The 15,140-nt window shown below is 45.7% G+C and overlaps 1 protein-coding gene across 2 annotated transcripts in view; it reads right to left on the bottom strand.

Moving 5' to 3' along the window:
• Positions 1-424: 424 nt before the first annotated feature.
• prcp (prolylcarboxypeptidase (angiotensinase C)) overlaps positions 425-15,140 on the bottom strand; it is a 55,062-nt gene continuing 40,346 nt past the window's right edge. For both annotated transcript variants that reach the window (XM_045704146.2, XM_082966828.1), the window contains 2 exons: positions 10,942-11,129; positions 425-2,189 (listed from right to left, as the gene is read on the bottom strand). In XM_045704146.2, coding sequence (XP_045560102.1) covers positions 1,976-2,189; positions 10,942-11,129 — 402 coding nt within the window. In that variant the 3' untranslated portion in view covers positions 425-1,975. The remainder of the gene's footprint in view (positions 2,190-10,941; positions 11,130-15,140) is intronic.

Genomic DNA, 15,140 nt, shown 5'->3' with positions numbered 1-15,140 from the left:
GTGACGGGGAACGCTCAGCGTGACGGGGAACGCTCAGCGTGACGGGGAACGCTCAGCGTGACGGGGAACGCTCAGAGTCACGGGGAACGCTCAGCGTGACGGAGAACGCTCAGTGTGACGGGGAACGCTCAGTGTGACGGGGAACGACGGGGAACGCTCAGAGTGACGGGGAACGACGGGGAACGCTCAGCGTGACGGGGAACGCTCAGAATGACGGGGAACGCTCAGCGAGACGGGATGAATATATAGATTATAGAAGTAGCCCTCTGATGTTTCAGCACGTCTACACATGAATAATTGTTACGCCAATGACTCGTCCATCAAATATCCATATCTTTCGAATGTTCAATGTAGTACACACATGATTTATTTAGCGAGTATTCCGTTCGTGAGTTTAGAGTTGCCAAGATAGACAGAAACAGCATCAAAGTAAAATTGCTTTTAATCTGGGCACAACACATGGCAATAGCAGTAAGACATTAAAGGGATATTGATTAACAGCCATAGCCATTAAAGTCAATGAATCATGGTAACACTACATTGAGAGACACTGCTGGGTCCAGCCCTTCTGCTGCCATTGTTGTTAAATATGGGTCAATTCCTGGACCAAATACAACTCATGCCGTAGTATAAAAACTGTAAACTACAAGTGAATGTTATCAATTGTTTGTTTGAAAAACCTTTAGAATCACTGACTAATGCTAATTCTAGTTTAACAGAAATGGTAAATTAAAAAGAATTGTAAACACTTAACGAGAGTTGTTAAATAAATATTTTCTGTACTAATTATCCAATAAACACAAGTGTTGTTCTGATATACAGTTTGTGTAAGCTATCAAACTTCAATTAAACACAATTCATAAATACTGTAACTGAATCTGGTGTTATGTGAAAATGTCTTTAATTTTCAAATTAAAGAAAATATTTCTTTAGTTTTAAATTTGATATTCTAGCCCTTTCTGCCACTCGTAAAAAAAAAAAGACTTTGTCATGAAACAGAAAACACTGTAACCAATCATTGGAATCAATACATCAACATTGAAATAGCTACTTAACTAAACCTGATTATTGGTGCAAGTAGTTCTTCCTTAAACTCATCACATCTGAAAACAATATTCCACTGAAAATACATCAGTACATTCTGGTGGTAGAGTATTATATGGCATCCTATTCCCTACATAGTGAACTCCTTTTAAAAAAGAGGGTCCATAGGGGCCTCTGGTCAAAAGTAGTGCACTATATAGGGAATAGGGTAACTTTTGGGATGCAAACATTGGCTTAGTTTCAACGTCCACACTAGCATATCACTTAGAATACACATTCAATACATTGCTCCCTTTTTAGTAGTATGCTAGAGTGGGCATTGCAACAAAGCCACATGTTATATGCTCTGGTCTTTTAGCTTCAGGTAGTTTGAGAGGCTGGGGCTGCATCTCGTGCCCTACTTCTGACCAGAGTCCTAGGGGTCCTGGATAAAAGTAGTGCACTATATAGGGAATAGGGTGAAATTTCAGGCCGACCCTGGGTGTTTAAGTTCAGAGTGATTTAGTCTGGCAGTTTTAGTTCTGTTTGATTTAGCAATTGTAGTTCAGAGTGATTTAACCTGGGAGTTGTAGTTCAGAGTGACTTAGCATGAGAGTTGTAGTTCAGAGTGATTTCGCTTGGTAGTTGTAGTTCAGAATGATTTAGCCTGGTAGTTGTAGTTCAGAGTGATTTTGCCTGGCAGTTGTAGTTCAGAGTGATTTAACCTGGGAGTTGTAATCCAGAGTGATATAGCTGGGTAGTTGTAGTTTAGAGTGATTTAACCTGGGAGTTGTAGTTCAGAGTGATTTAGCTCGGTAGTTGTAGTTCAGAGTGATTTAACCTGGGAGTTGTAGTTCAGAGTGACTTAGCATGAGAGTTGTAGTTCAGAGTGATTTAACCTGGGAGTTGTAATCCAGAGTGATTTAGCTTGGTAGTTGTTGTTCAGAGTGATTTAACCTGGTATTTGTAGTTTCCTGGCCTGTGTGATCCACAGTTTGAAGTATTTCACCTCCAGGACGCGGGCTGAGAGAACGGTGTGAGGGTCATACTCGTTGTTGTAGCGTAGGTCCAGGTGGTGAGCTCCGTCAGGTATCACTATGGCAACCAACGAGTCCGAGATGTTTCGGGTCACCCCGCCACTTGACCACGGGTCCAGTCCACCGTTACTGTAAGAGTTTAGAGGAGAGGGATCAATCAATCACATTATATTACCTTTTTTTAAGGAAGGAGGATCAAAAGGTGAAGCAGGTGAAGCAGAGAAAGTTAACATAGAATAACATCAAATGGATTAACCTCTATTTAAGCAATAAGGCACAAGAGGCAGTGCTGAATCATGAATACAGTCACAGGTAAGAGGCAGTGCTGCAGCATGAATACAGTCACAGGTAAGAGGCAGTGCTGCAGCATGAATACAGTCACAGGTAAGAGGCAGTGCTGCAGCATGAATACAGTCACAGGTAAGAGGCAGTGCTGTATCGTGAATACAGTCACAGGTAAGAGGCAGTGCTGAATCGTGAATACAGTCACAGGTAAGAGACAGTGCTGTATCGTGAATACAGTCACAGGTAAGAGGCAGTGCTGTATCGTGAATACAGTCACAGGTAAGAGGCAGTGCTGAATCGTGAATACAGTCACAGGTAAGAGGCAGTGCTGCAGCATGAATACAGTCACAGGTAAGAGGCAGTGCTGCAGCATGAATACAGTCACAGGTAAGAGGCAGTGCTGCAGCATGAATACAGTCACAGGTAAGAGGCAGTGCTGAATCGTGAATACAGTCACAGGTAAGAGGCAGTGCTGCAGCATGAATACAGTCACAGGTAAGAGGCAGTGTATTCATGATACAGCAGTCACAGGAAAATGCCGTTCTTCGACCCGACGTGATAGCCTTAAACGTTCGGCCCGACGTGTGCCTAAAACTGTTGCCAACATATTAAAATAACAATAAATTTGATATTTTAATTTAAAAGTTATTTTGATAAGTAAATTCATACAATGTAATTCTTCCACCAGAAGATATAGTCTGGACAAAACTCTGGTTGTTAGTTATTTTGGTCATGTTGCTACAGACGCCTGCCAGTCATTCATTATGTTAAAATAGTTGCTATGCAAAAGGCTTGGTCGTCGGTTCTAAACAAAATGGTCGCTATTCAGGCTGGATAACGTTCTAGTCACCTGCTAGCTAGCTCAGCTAACTCAGCTAGCTCAGCTAACTCAGCTAACTCAGCTAGCTCAGCTAACTCAGCTAGCTCAGCTAACTCAGCTAGCTCAGCTAACTCAGCTAGCTCAGCTAACTCAGTCACGTCAAACATTGAACCTGGAATTACAGGACACTAGTGCATTTTCCTTTCTTTGAGCCTTTTTTTCTATTGCATTTACTTGGATATGTCCGCGATAATGACGATGATGTGTGATTTCGACTGGCTCGGAAAAAGTTGTCGTGTCTGGGGAACCATTCATTCTATGTATGGTACGGATATTGATAATTCAAAAGTTAAACATTGTTTCCCGAGGTCAGACAGGCAGACAGTGAGGCTTATATTAACCCCCGCTGTACCAGACTAAATGCTAGGCTTAAATTAACTCCCCCTGTACCAGACTAAATGATAGGCTTAAATCAACCCCCGCTGTAACAAACTAAATGATAGACTGGAAGCCTGGGGAAATAATGTGTGAGTTGAGATAAATACAAGAGATAGTAAAAACCACAGACAGCAACATACTGTAGATTCGTTAAATCAAACTCAACCAAAACAATGGAATTGCCATGGAAACGCATGGGGGGGAAAGATACTGTGGGGGAATGATACCGAATCTCCTTATTGCCCCCCCCCCCACCCCAGCCAAATTAGCCTATAATTAGAATATTGTGTATATGTATATTTCACATTATGTTGAGGTAAAAATCTGAGTATAATGTTTGTATGGATGTCAACCCCAACACATTTATGTCATCGTCACAAATCAACTGTATTACAGTTCAAAAACGACTTTGACTACCAACACTGATTTCTGTATGCTAGCTATGCTAACCAGCTTACACGAATGGGAGATAGCATTTAGCAGCCACTTCCCCTGTATATAGTATCGCTATTGTTATTTCACTGCTGCTCTTTAATTACTTGTTACTTTTATCTCTTATTCTTATTTTTTTTTTTAACTGCATTGTTGGTTAAAGGCTTGTAGGTAAGCATTTCACTGTAAGCTCTACACCTGTTGCATTCAGCGCATGTGACTAATACAATTTGATTTGATTTGATTCGAAACCTGAAAAGGGATGTTATGCAGCAAATACAGTTGAAGTCGGAAGTTTACATACACCTTAGCCAAATACATTTAAACTCAGTTTCACAATTCCTGACATTTAATCCTAGTAAGAATTCCCTGTCTTAGGTCAGTTAGGATCACCACTTTATTATAAGAATGTGAAATGTCAGAATAATAGTAGAGAGAATTATTTATTTCAGCTTTTATTTCTTTCATCACATTCCCAGTGGGTCAGAAGTTTTCATACACTCAATTAGTATTTGGTAGCATTGCCTTTAAATTGTTTAACTTGGGTCAAACGTTTCGGGTAGCCTTCCACAAGCTTCCCACAATAAGTTGGGCGGATTTTGGCCCATTCCTCCTGACAGAGCTGGTGTAACTGAGTCAGGTTTGTATGCCTCCTTGCTCACACACACTTTTTCAGTTCTGCCCACAAATTTTCTATGGGATTGAGGTCAGGCCTTTGTGATGGCCACTCCAATACCTTGACTTTGTTGTCCTTAAGCCATTTTGCCACAACTTTGGAAGTATGCTTGGGGTCATTGTCCATTTGGAAGACCCATTTGCGACCAAGCTTTAACTTCCTGACTGATGTCTTGAGATGTTTCTTCAATATATCCACATAATTGTCCCCTCTCATGATGCCATCTAGTTTGTGAAGTGCCCCAGTCCTCCTGCAGCAAAGCACCCCCACAACATGATGCTGCCACCCTCGTGCTTCACGGTTGGGATGGTGTTCTTCGGCTTGCAAGCCTCCCCCTTTTTCCTCCAAACATAACGATGGTCATTATGACCAAACAGTTCTATTTTTGTTTCATCAGACCAGAGGACATTTCTCCAAAAAGTAAGATTTTTGTCCCCATGTGCAGTTGCAAACCGTAGTCTGGCTTTTTATGGCGGTTTTGGAGCAGTGGCTTCTTCCTTGCTGACGGGCTTTTCAGGTTATGTCGATATAGGACTCGTTTTACTGTGGATATAGATCATTTTGTACCTGTTTCCTCCAGCATCTTCACAAGGTCCTTTGCTGTTGTTCTGGGATTGATTTGCACTTTTCGCACCAAAGTACGTTCATCTCTAGGAGACAGAACGTGTCTCCTTCCTGAGCGGTATGACGGCTGTTTGGTCCCATCGTGTTTATACTTGCGTACTATTGTTTGTACAGATGAACGTGGTACCTTCAGGCGTTTGGAAATTGCTCCCAAGGATAAACCAGACTTGTGGAGTTCTACAATTTTTTTCTGATATCGTGGCTGATTTCTTTTGATTTTCCCATGATGTCAATCAAAGAGGCACTGAGTTTGAAGGCAGGCCTTGAAATACATCCACAGGTACACCTCCAAATGACTCAAATGATGTCAATTAGCTTGTCAGAAGCTTCTAAAGCCATGACATCATTTTCTGGAATTTTCCAAGCTGTTTAAAGGCAGTCAACTTAGTGTATGTAAACTTCTGACCCACTGGAATTGTGATACAGTGAATTATAAGTGAAATAATCAGTCTGTAAACAATTGTTGGAAAAATTACTTGTGTCATGCACAAAGTAGATGTCCTAACTGACTTGACAAAACTATAGTTTGTTAACAAGAAATTTGTGGAGTGGTTGAAAAACAAGTTTTAATGACTCCAACCAAAGTGTATGTAAACTTCCGACTTCAACTGTATATCCAAATCGGACTTCAGTAACCATATTGTGGGCCTGTTACACTACACAAATCATGTAGCATTTGACGAATATCCACTTTGTTAGATCAGATTTGTTGAATGTGAGCCAATCTGGTCAACGGAACGTCTGGTCAACGGAACGTCTGGGTCAACGGAACGTCTGGGTCAACGGAACGTCTGGTCAACGGAACGTCTGGGTCAACGGAACGTCTGGGTCAACGGAACGTCTGGTCAACGGAACGTCTGGGTCAACGGAACGTCTGGGTCAACACGGAACGTCTGGGTCAACACGGAACGTCTGGGTCAACACGGAACGTCTGGGTCAACACGGAACGTCTGGGTCAACGGAACGTCTGGTCAACGGAACGTCTGGTCAACGGAACGTCTGGGTCAATGGAACGTCTGGGTCAATGGAACGTCGCGTTCCACTGACTCCTTTATCACATCTATGACCATGATATTCTTATGGAGGCGCAGTGATCATTTTCAGATGGAAACTGTCTGCAGGCATAGTGTGCCTGTAACGGCCAAAACAGCACGGCTTGGAATGCTGCTTGTCCAATCAGCATCCTGGATCCAGAGAACAGCAGGGTATTATTTAAGATGGCTGAACCTCTATTGGGTAACAGTGTATTATTTAAGATGGCTGAACCTTTATTGGGTAATAGTGTATTAATTAAGATGGCTGAAGCTCTATTGGGTAACAGTGTATTATTTAAGATGGCTGAACCTTTATTGGGTAACAGTGTATTAATTAAGATGGCTGAACCTCTATTGAGTAACTGTCACGGTTGTCGTTGGAAATGGAGGACCAAAACGCAGCAGGTATGTGTATGCTCATCTTGCTTTTTAATAAATACAAAATGAACACCAAAATAACAAAGAACGAACGATCAACAAAAACAGTCTGGTAAGGCACAAGGCTAAACACAGAATAATCACCCACAAATAACAAACACACCCTCATATATGGGACTCTCAATCAAAGGCAGATAGACAACACCTGCCTTCAACTGAGAGTCCCAACCCCAACTAACCAAACATAGAAACAGACATACTAGACAAAATCATAGAATACCTGAAAACCAAACAGTGCCCAAAAACCCCGGAATACTTAAACCAAATGCCCCTTCAACAAAACACACCACCCCGAACCACATAAAACGAATACCCTCTGCCACGTCCTGACCAAACTACAATACCATTTAACCTTATACTGGTCAGGACGTGACAGTACCCCCCCCTTAAAGGTGCTAACCCCAACAGCACCTTAACAAAAATAACCCCAAGCAACACCAAAAAGAAAAATTCCCCCTTACTAAAGGGAGGGAAGGGAGGGTGGCTGCCGTCAACGACGGCACTGTGCTACACCCCCCCTCCCCAACCCACCTATCTCTGGAGGTGGCTCCGGCTCAGGCCGTTCCAGGCTGTCGGGGCAGTCTGGCAACTCGGGACAGTCGGGGCAGTCTGGCAACTCGGGACAGTCGGGGCAGTCTGGCAACTCGGGACAGTCGGGGCAGTCTGGCAACTCGGGACAGTCGGGGCAGTCTGGCAACTCGGGACAGTCGGGGCAGTCTGGCAACTCGGGACAGTCGGGGCAGTCTGGCCACTCCGGCAGTTCAGGGCAGTCTGGCCACTCCGGCAGTTCAGGGCAGTCTGGCCACTCCGGCAGTTCAGGGCAGTCTGGCCACTCTGGCAGTTCAGGGCAGTCTGGCCACTCCGGCAGTTCAGGGCAGTCTGGCCACTCCGGCGACTGTTGACTGGCGGGCAGCTCTGATGACGACTGTTGACTGGCGGGCAGCTCTGATGACGACTGTTGACTGGCGGGCAGCTCTGATGACGACTGTTGACTGGCGGGCAGCTCTGATGACGACTGTTGACTGGCGGGCAGCTCTGATGACGACTGTTGACTGGCGGGCAGCTCTGATGACGACTGTTGACTGGCGGGCAGCTCTGATGACGACTGTTGACTGGCGGGCAGCTCTGATGACGACTGTTGACTGGCGGGCAGCTCTGATGACGACTGTTGACTGGCGGGCAGCTCTGATGACGACTGTTGACTGGCGGGCAGCTCTGATGACGACTGTTGACTGGCGGGCAGCTCTGATGACGACTGTTGACTGGCGGGCAGCTCTGATGACAACTGTTGACTGGCGGGCAGCTCTGATGACAACTGTTGACTGGCGGGCAGCTCTGATGACGACTGTTGACTGGCGGGCAGCTCTGATGACAACTGTTGACTGGCGGGCAGCTCCGGTGACTGTTGACTGGCGTGGCTGGGTTTACGCACTTGAAGCCTGGTGCGGGGAGCGGGTACTGGGCGTACCAGATTGGGAACACGCACCTCCAGGCTAGTGCGGGGAGCGGGAACAGGACGAGTCGGACTGGGTTGACGCACTTCCGGGTCCGCACGAGAGACAGGAGCTGGAAACCCAGGGCTATGGAGGCGCACAGTCGGTCTTGATCTTACCTCCTGCACACAACCCGTCTTGGCTGGATGGAACTAGTAGCCCTGTACGAGCGGGGTGCTTGTACAGGGCAGACTGGACTGTGCAGGGGCCTGATGGTAGCCGTGCGTAGAGCGGGAGTTGGGTAGCCTGGTCCTCGGAGGCGTACCGGCGACCAGATGCGCTGCGCAGGCATCCTCCTACCAGGCTGGATGCCCGCTCTAGCACGGCACCTGCGAGGGGCTGGAACAACGCTCACCGGACTGTGCGTGCGTATGGGTGAGATAGTGCGCTCCTCAGCGAAACATGGCGCTCTCCACCCCATACGCTCCTCCATATAACCACGGGTAGCTGGCTTACGGCTCTTCCTAGGCCTAGCCAAACTACCCGTGTGCCCCCCCCAAGAATTCTTGGGGGTGCCTCTCGTGCTTCACCCTCAGCGCGTACATGGCCTCGTACCTCCGCCTCTCTGCCTTGGCTGCCTCAATTTCCCACTGCGGGCGGCGATAATCCCCAGCCTGGTGCCAAGGTCCGGCCCTGTCCAGTACTTCCTCCCAGGTCCACTTCTCCCGCCAGTCCAACTCGAAGTCCCTCTGCTCCTTCTTCTGCTGCTTGGTCCATAGTTGGTGGGTGGTTCTGTCACGGTTGTCGTTGGAAATGGAGGACCAAAACGCAGCAGGTATGTGTATGCTCATCTTGCTTTTTAATAAATACAAAATGAACACCAAAATAACAAAGAACGAACGATCAACAAAAACATTCTGGTAAGGCACAAGGCTAAACACAGAATAATCACCCACAAATAACAAACACAAACACACCCTCATATATGGGACTCTCAATCAAAGGCAGATAGACAACACCTGCCTTCAACTGAGAGTCCCAACCCCAACTAACCAAACATAGAAACAGACATACTAGACAAAATCATAGAATACCTGAAAACCAAACAGTGCCCAAAACCCCCGGAATACTTAAACCAAATGCCCCTTCAACAAAACACACCACCCCGAACCACATAAAACGAATACCCTCTGCCACGCCCTGACCAAACTACAATACCAATTAACCTTATACTGGTCAGGACGTGACAGTAACAGTGTATTATTTAAGATGGCTGAACCTCTATTGGGTAACAGTGTATTATTTAAGATGGCTGAACCTCTGGGTAACAGTGTATTAATTAAGATGGCTGAACCTCTGGGTAACAGTGTGTTAATTAAGATGGCTGAACCTCTATTGGGTAACAGTGTATTATTTAAGATGGCTGAACCTCTATTGGATAACAGTGTATTATTTAAGATGGCTGAACCTCTGGGTAACAGTGGTATTATTTAAGATGGCTGAACCTCTGGGTAACAGTGTATTATTTAAGATGGCTGAACCTCTGGGTAACAGTGTATTATTTAAGATGGCTGAACCTCTATTGGGTAACAGTGTATTATTTAAGATGGCTGAACCTCTATTGGGTAACAGTGTATTAATGAAGATGGCTGAACCTCTATTGGGTAACAGTGTATTATTTAAGATGGCTGAACCTCTATTGGGTAACAGTGTATTATTTAAGATGGCTGAACCTCTATTGGGTAACAGTGTATTAATGAAGATGGCTGAACCTCTATTGGGTAACAGTGTATTATTTAAGATGGCTGAACCTCTATTGGGTAACAGTGTATTATTTAAGATGGCTGAACCTCTGGGTAACAGTGTATTATTTAAGATGGCTGAACTTCTATTGGGTAACAGTGTATTATTTAAGATGGCTGAACCTCTATTGGGTAACAGTGTATTATTTAAGATGGCTGAACCTCTATTGGGTAACAGTGTATTAATGAAGATGGCTGAACCTCTATTGGGTAACAGTGTATTATTTAAGATGGCTGAACCTCTGGGTAACAGTGTATTATTTAAGATGGCTGAACCTCTATTGGGTAACAGTGTATTATTTAAGATGGCTGAACCTCTATTGGGTAACAGTGTATTATTTAAGATGGCTGAACCTCTGGGTAACAGTGTATTATTTAAGATGGCTGAACCTCTATTGGGTAACAGTGTATTATTTAAGATGGCTGAACCTCTATTGGGTAACAGTGTATTATTTAAGATGGCTGAACCTCTATTGGGTAACAGTGTATTATTTAAGATGGCTGAACCTCTGGGTAACAGTGTATTATTTAAGATGGCTGAACCTCTATTGGGTAACAGTGTATTATTTAAGATGGCTGAACCTCTATTGGGTAACAGTGTATTATTTAAGATGGCTGAACCTCTGGGTAACAGTGTATTATTTATGATGGCTGAACCTCTATTGGGTAACAGTGTATTAATTAAGATGGCTGAACCTCTGGGTAACAGTGTATTATTTAAGCTATAAGACATGAGAACCTGTTAATTATGGTAAATAACACATGGCGAGGGCTGTACTTAGCCATGGTCCAAGTTAGATTGACGTGTCCGGGAACAATTCCAGTCGCAATCTCTAGTTACACGGTCACAGGTAAATCTTCTGTCCCTCACTCAGTAAAATCAGCAGCTGTTAGTTTACCTGAAGATGATGTTACTGTGAGAAGCGATGTCCAGTCCTCCGTAAACGGTGTCTGCCCAGTCAGGCCGTGGACGCACCCCGAACAGGGAGTGACACTCATCTGAGAAGGCCTGGAAGTTCCAGTCCTGGGGCTCAAACATGTCCTGCACCCCGTCAGTGCAGAGCGGCATCACCATCTCTGTACACGCCTGAGGGAGGGAGAGGGGGAAAGGAGCAGTTAAGGACTGAAACCAAGGTGACCTACTGCTCTTCAGACATCGAAACATTTTACTGTAGAGACTAACAGGGTCCCCACAAATAAAGAGGACCAGACTAGAGAGTCCATACAGAGGACCAGACTAACAGGGTCCCCACAAATAAAGAGGACCAGACTAACTGGGTCCATAAAGAGGACCAGACTAGAGAGTCCATACAGAGGACCAGACTAACAGGGTCCCCACAAATAAAGAGGACCAGACTAACAGGGTCCCCACAAATGAAGAGGACCAGACTAACAGGGTCCCCACAAATAAAGAGGACCAGACTAACAGGGTCCCCACAAATAAAGAGGACCAGACTAACTGGGTCCCCACAAATAAAGAGGACCAGACTAGAGAGTCCATACAGAGGACCAGACTAACTGGGTCCATACAGAGGACCAGACTAACAGGGTCCATACAGAGGACCAGACTAACTGGGTCCATATAGAGGACCAGACTAACTGGGTCCATACAGAGGACCAGACTAACTGGGTCCATACAGAGGACCAGACTAACTGGGTCCATATAGAGGACCAGACTAACTGGGTCCATACAGAGGACCAGACTAACTGGGTCCATACAGAGGACCAGACTAACTGGGTCCATATAGAGGACCAGACTAACTGGGTCCATATAGAGGACCAGACTAACTGGGTCCATATAGAGGACCAGACTAGAGAGTCCATACAGAGGACCAGACTAACTGGGTCCATACAGAGGACCAGACTAACTGGGTCCATATAGAGGACCAGACTAACTGGGTCCATATAGAGGCCCAGACTAACTGGGTCCATATAGAGGACCAGACTAGAGAGTCCATACAGAGGACCAGACTAACTGGGTCCATACAGAGGACCAGACTAACTGGGTCCATACAGAGGACCAGACTAACAGGGTCCCCACAAATAAAGAGGACCAGACTAGAGAGTCCATACAGAGGACCAGACTAACTGGGTCCATATAGAGGACCAGACTAACAGGGTCCCCACAAATAAAGAGGACCAGACTAGAGAGTCCATACAGAGGACCAGACTAACTGGGTCCATACAGAGGACCAGACTAACTGGGTCCATACAGAGGACCAGACTAACTGGGTCCATACAGAGGACCAGACTAACTGGGTCCATACAGAGGACCAGACTAACTGGGTCCATACAGAGGACCAGACTAACTGGGTCCATACAGAGGACCAGACTAGAGAGTCCATACAGAGGACCAGACTAACTGGGTCCATATAGAGGACCAGACTAGAGAGTCCATACAGAGGACCAGACTAACTGGGTCCATATAGAGGACCAGACTAACTGGGTCCATATAGAGGACCAGACTAACTGGGTCCATATAGAGGACCAGACTAACTGGGTCCATATAGAGGACCAGACTAGAGAGTCCATACAGAGGACCAGACTAACTGGGTCCATATAGAGGACCAGACTAACTGGGTCCATAGAGAGGACCAGACTAACAGGGTCCATATAGAGGACCAGACTAACTGGGTCCATACAGAGGACCAGACTAGAAAGTCCATACAGAGGACCAGATTAACAGGGTCCATATAGAGGACCAGACTAACTGGGTCCATACAGAGGACCAGACTAACTGGGTCCATACAGAGGACCAGACTAACTGGGTCCATACAGAGGACCAGACTAACTGGGTCCATATAGAGGACCAGACTAACTGGGTCCATACAGAGGACCAGACTAACTGGGTCCATACAGAGGACCAGACTAACTGGGTCCATATAGAGGACCAGACTAACTGGGTCCATACAGAGGACCAGACTAACTGGGTCCATACAGAGGACCAGACTAACTGGGTCCATATAGAGGACCAGACTAACTGGGTCCATACAGAGGACCAGACTAACTGGGTCCATACAGAGGACCAGACTAACTGGGTCCATACAGAGGACCAGACTAACTGGGTCCATATAGAGGACCAGACTAACTGGGTCCATACAGAGGACCAGACTAACTGGGTCCATACAGAGGACCAGACTAACTGGGTCCATACAGAGGACCAGACTAACTGGGTCCATATAGAGGACCAGACTAACTGGGTCCATACAGAGGACCAGACTAACTGGGTCCATACAGAGGACCAGACTAACTGGGTCCATATAGAGGACCAGACTAGAGAGTCCATACAGAGGACCAGACTAACTGGGTCCATATAGAGGACCAGACTAACTGGGTCCATATAGAGGACCAGACTAGAGAGTCCATACAGAGGACCAGACTAACTGGGTCCATATAGAGGACCAGACTAACTGGGTCCATATAGAGGCCCAGACTAACTGGGTCCATATAGAGGCCCAGACTAACTGGGTCCATATAGAGGACCAGACTAACTGGGTCCATATAGAGGACCAGACTAACTGGGTCCATATAGAGGCCCAGACTAACTGGGTCCATATAGAGGCCCAGACTAACTGGGTCCATACAGAGGACCAGACTAACTGGGTCCATACAGAGGACCAGACTAACTGGGTCCATATAGAGGCCCAGACTAACTGGGTCCATACAGAGGCCCAGACTAACTGGGTCCATATAGAGGCCCAGACTAACTGGGTCCATATAGAGGACCAGACTAACTGGGTCCATATAGAGGACCAGACTAACTGGGTCCATATAGAGGCCCAGACTAACTGGGTCCATATAGAGGCCCAGACTAACTGGGTCCATACAGAGGACCAGACTAACTGGGTCCATACAGAGGACCAGACTAACTGGGTCCATATAGAGGCCCAGACTAACTGGGTCCATACAGAGGACCAGACTAACTGGGTCCATACAGAGGACCAGACTAACTGGGTCCATATAGAGGACCAGACTAACTGGGTCCATACAGAGGACCAGACTAGAGGGTCCTCACAAATACATTCCTTGATCTGGAAGACCCTGAAGAGAAATATGCATCTGAAATGGAACTACCATTCTCTATTCCAGAGGTAGGGAACTACTATTCTCTATTCCAGAGGTAGGGAACTACTATTCTCTATTCCAGAGGTAGGGAACTACTATTCTCTATTCCAGAGGTAGGGAACTACTATTCTCTATTCCAGAGGTAGGGAACTACTATTCTCTATTCCAGAGGTAGGGAACTACTATTCTCTATTCCAGAGGTAGGGAACTACTATTCCAGAGGTAGGGAACTACTATTCTCTATTCCAGAGGTAGGGAACTACTATTCTCTATTCCAGAGGTAGGGAACTACTATTCCAGAGGTAGGGAACTACTATTCTCTATTCCAGAGGTAGGGAACTACTATTCTCTATTCCAGAGGTAGGGAACTACTATTCTCTATTCCAGAGGTAGGGAACTACTATTCCAGAGGTAGGGAACTACTATTCTCTATTCCAGAGGTAGGGAACTACTATTCTCTATTCCAGAGGTAGGGAACTACTATTCTCTATTCCAGAGGTAGGGAACTACTATTCTCTATTCCAGAGGTAGGGAACTACTATTCTCTATTCCAGAGGTAGGGAACTACTATTCTCTATTCCAGAGGTAGGGAACTACTATTCTCTATTCCAGGGGTAGGGAACTACTATTCTCTATTCCAGAGGTAGGGAACTACTATTCTCTATTCCAGAGGTAGGGAACTACTATTCCAGAGGTAGGGAACTACTATTCTCTATTCCAGAGGTAGGGAACTACTATTCCAGAGGTAGGGAACTACTATTCTCTATTCCAGAGGTAGGGAACTACTATTCCAGAGGTAGGGAACTACTATTCTCTATTCCAGAGGTAGGGAACTACTATTCCAGAGGTAGGGAACTACTATTCTCTATTCCAGAGGTAGGGAACTACTATTCTCTATTCCAGAGGTAGGGAACTACTATTCTCTATTCCAGAGGTAGGAAACTACTATTCTCTATTCCAGAGGCAGGGAACTACTATTCTCTATTCCAGAGGTAGGGAACTACTATTCTCTATTCCAGAGGTAGGGAACTAC

Source organism: Salmo salar, chromosome 20 (assembly GCF_965601325.2).
Source record: "Salmo salar chromosome 20, fSalSal1, whole genome shotgun sequence".
NCBI classification, from domain to species: domain Eukaryota; kingdom Metazoa; phylum Chordata; class Actinopteri; order Salmoniformes; family Salmonidae; genus Salmo; species Salmo salar.
This window is presented reverse-complemented; position numbering and strand designations above follow the sequence as displayed.